General features: G+C 41.5%; 1 protein-coding gene across 1 annotated transcript; it reads right to left on the minus strand.

The window, feature by feature from the left end:
* Nucleotides 1-793, minus strand: LOC118732307 (40S ribosomal protein S16). Its single transcript, XM_036461440.1, has 4 exons — nucleotides 726-793; nucleotides 617-658; nucleotides 384-515; nucleotides 1-202 (listed from the first exon to the last, which is right to left on the minus strand). The coding sequence occupies exons 1-4, from the start codon at nucleotides 735-737 to the stop codon at nucleotides 59-61; spliced, it is 330 nt and encodes a 109-aa protein (XP_036317333.1). The 5' UTR covers nucleotides 738-793; the 3' UTR covers nucleotides 1-58.
* Nucleotides 794-2810: the final 2017 nt, after the last annotated feature.

The following is a 2810-nucleotide window of genomic DNA, read 5'->3' on the forward strand; positions in this document are numbered from 1 at the left end:
TCCACCGAAAATCTGGTATTAACCGGGTTCCAAGCTTTCGAGCCATACGACTACATACTTAATAAATATTGCATATTATGAACTCACATTTTTGGTAGAAAGCAATCAGCGCCTTGGAAATGGCCTGACGGATAGCATAGATTTGTGCAACATGACCACCACCGCTAACACGCACACGAATGTCTACGCCAGCGAATTTTTCCTGCAAAAAGAGTAAATATCCGTAAATATTTGATGCAAAACTAACATAAAATTATAATTTACAAACGCCATCAGTTTAATAACTATTTTCATTTGGTTCAATTTCGGGATAAGTCGAACTCATCACGTATTGCGGCGCTTGTTAAGCGCAACGTCACATCCCTGCATCACAAACAACTCACCTTGCCCAACAGCAAAAGTGGTTCCTGCAATTTGTATTGCAGCACTTTAGGTTCAATTTGTTCCAAAGGACGGCCATTCACCCTCAAGAGACCACGTCCACGCTTGCAGTAAGCAACAGCAGTGGCGGTTTTCTGCAATAATAGAAATTTTCAATTAGTACTTTTCCCCAATGGGCAGCGTTCGGCACGTGTATCACGGCAGACTCAATACTTGATTGTTCACTCTAGCTTACCTTGCGTCCGAAAACTTGCACGGCGTGCACGGGTTCTCTGCGCTGCAATTTAAGAAAACGATAAAGGTTAATCCAATTGCCACAAATAAAATTTTATAAGCAAACTTACTTTTTGCTGCATACTTGCTCAAGCAACTTTGTGAAAAAGACCGGAAACGGCCATAACGCCTCTGAACAGTAACTTAACGAAACCAAATGTCAAAATGTTGAAATGGCCTGCTTGGGTGACCTCTGACGGTAATTTCACTGAAAACTTAGTGCGTTCTCTTTGTCACCCGGTGCCTTCTGTCAAAGCCGAAAGTTGCACTAATTTCTGTGAAAAAATTTGCCATTTTGGAGTAGTTGAGTTTCGGGCGCGACATTTTCTTGTTTTTCATTTAATTTTAGTGAGATTAGAAGCTTAAAACATTTATAAAGTTGTAAATTAATAGTGCTTGAACGCATTTCAACCAAATTTCACTCGCTTAAAGATGTCCAGTGGGCGTGAAGAAGGCGAAATCGATTCGGAGGAGGATGGTCTGCGAAAACGTATCAACGAACTGGAGGAAGAGAATGCAGAATATGAAAAAATTAAAAGAATTTCGGAATGCTATGCGTACAAATATGGTAAGTGTATGTACACACATTTGTAGAGATTGCATCCTTTAGATTATTGAGCCTGATTCCAAGTTGGGCTTTAATCTCACAATGCATTTTTCGCAAAGCCTTTAAGCACGCAGTAACAGATATGATTTTACGTACATAATATCAAGCTTTCATGCGCACATATATGTACATACATATGTATGAAGTGCATGCATGTATGAAGTATGAAGTCATGTGTAGTAAGCATATTCCCAAGATTGAAATTCTAGCTTTTAACCCAAATTGTCCCAGATAAATTTTTTTTTCGATTTTTTGGCTTCTATATACAGGCGCAGGTGAATCAAAAGTTGAACGAAAGTAGGCAGCCGACCAATTTCATTGAAAGCGATTGTTGAAAGGCCGTTTACACCAGGCGATTGTTGCTTTCAACTAAAAATCGCCTGAAAAATCGCCTCATGTAAATTCCCTATAAAGGAAAAAACGTGACTAAAACTTTGGGAGTAGTATAGTTCCTCCGATTTCGGCCGTAATAGATTGGCTTTTACACATATATTAGTGTTTGGCCGAGCTTCTCCTCCGATTTGTGGCGTGCGCGTTATATTTTCACACAAAGTGGAGGGACCTACAGTTCTACGCCGACTCTGAACGGCGATTGTATTTTTATGAGAAGCTTTTTTCATGGCAGAAATACACGGAGGTTTGCCATTGCCTGCCGAGGGGCGACCGCTGTTAAGAAAAACCCTTTTTTCTAAATTTTTTTGCGATGTTGCTTTTACCAGGGCTTGAACCCAGGCGCTGCGGAGTGGATGCGCGCACTGCTTACCACTACACGACAGCGGCAGACAATATTTGGTTAAAATGTAAAATAATATAATATAAATACACATGGGCGTAGCCAGGTAGGGGCAGGGGGGTGCTCGAGCCCCCACCTAACCTTCAAAATTTCCTTATATATATATAAAATAGTACCCTGAAATGCTAGCTTAATAGGGTCGAAATAAAGACCACACAAAGTATTTGGAAGTAGTCGTGGATAGTAAACAGCTGTGGAAGCGCAATGTTGAGTAAAGGGTGAAGAAGGCCATTAGCGCCCTTAATGCATGTAAAATAATGCTGGGAGTCATTTGGCGCCATTCACCTGCCCTGGTGCTACACAGCAATAGTCAGACCAATATGGTGAGGTGGAATTCCGAAAGAAAGTCCTCATACCTGGGGCCGATTGAAAAGTTTCAGCGCGTCGCAGCACTGGGCCATAGAAAGATTGCAGAGTTATTACCGTATTGCTTACGAGGTATATCCTGGTTGCTTCTCCTGCACAAAAAATTGGTATCATTAGCGTGGACAAGTGCAGGGAGTGACGTGAGTGGGAGACCAGGGAAATGTTGAAGCATCTACTCGGTCGACTGTCAGGAAGAGGATTAAAATGCTTGGGAGCCCACCATTTCGAGAAATTAGAGGACATTTTAAAAGTAAATTAGAAATTTCTACTGAAATTCGCAAAAAGCGTTGACATCCTTTGTGATGTATTGTTTAACGCGTAAGAACGAGCTCCAACTGGTAACACTACGGGTCTATGTGCGGCTCAGCGAAGGCCAGATTAAGCTAAGGT

Source organism: Rhagoletis pomonella, unplaced genomic scaffold, assembly GCF_013731165.1.
Source record: "Rhagoletis pomonella isolate Grant_MI unplaced genomic scaffold, Rhpom_1.0 Rhpom_scaffold_18643, whole genome shotgun sequence".
In the NCBI taxonomy this organism is placed as follows: Eukaryota; Metazoa; Arthropoda; class Insecta; order Diptera; family Tephritidae; genus Rhagoletis; species Rhagoletis pomonella.

Excerpts from the sequence above, each read along its gene's own strand:
- LOC118732307 (XM_036461440.1), bottom strand. Across the intron at positions 516-616 it reads TGCAAGTTTTCGGACGCAAG|AAAACCGCCACTGCTGTTGC; the intron begins GTAAGCTAGAGT and ends CTATTATTGCAG. Across the intron at positions 203-383 it reads CACTTTTGCTGTTGGGCAAG|GAAAAATTCGCTGGCGTAGA; the intron begins GTGAGTTGTTTG and ends CTCTTTTTGCAG.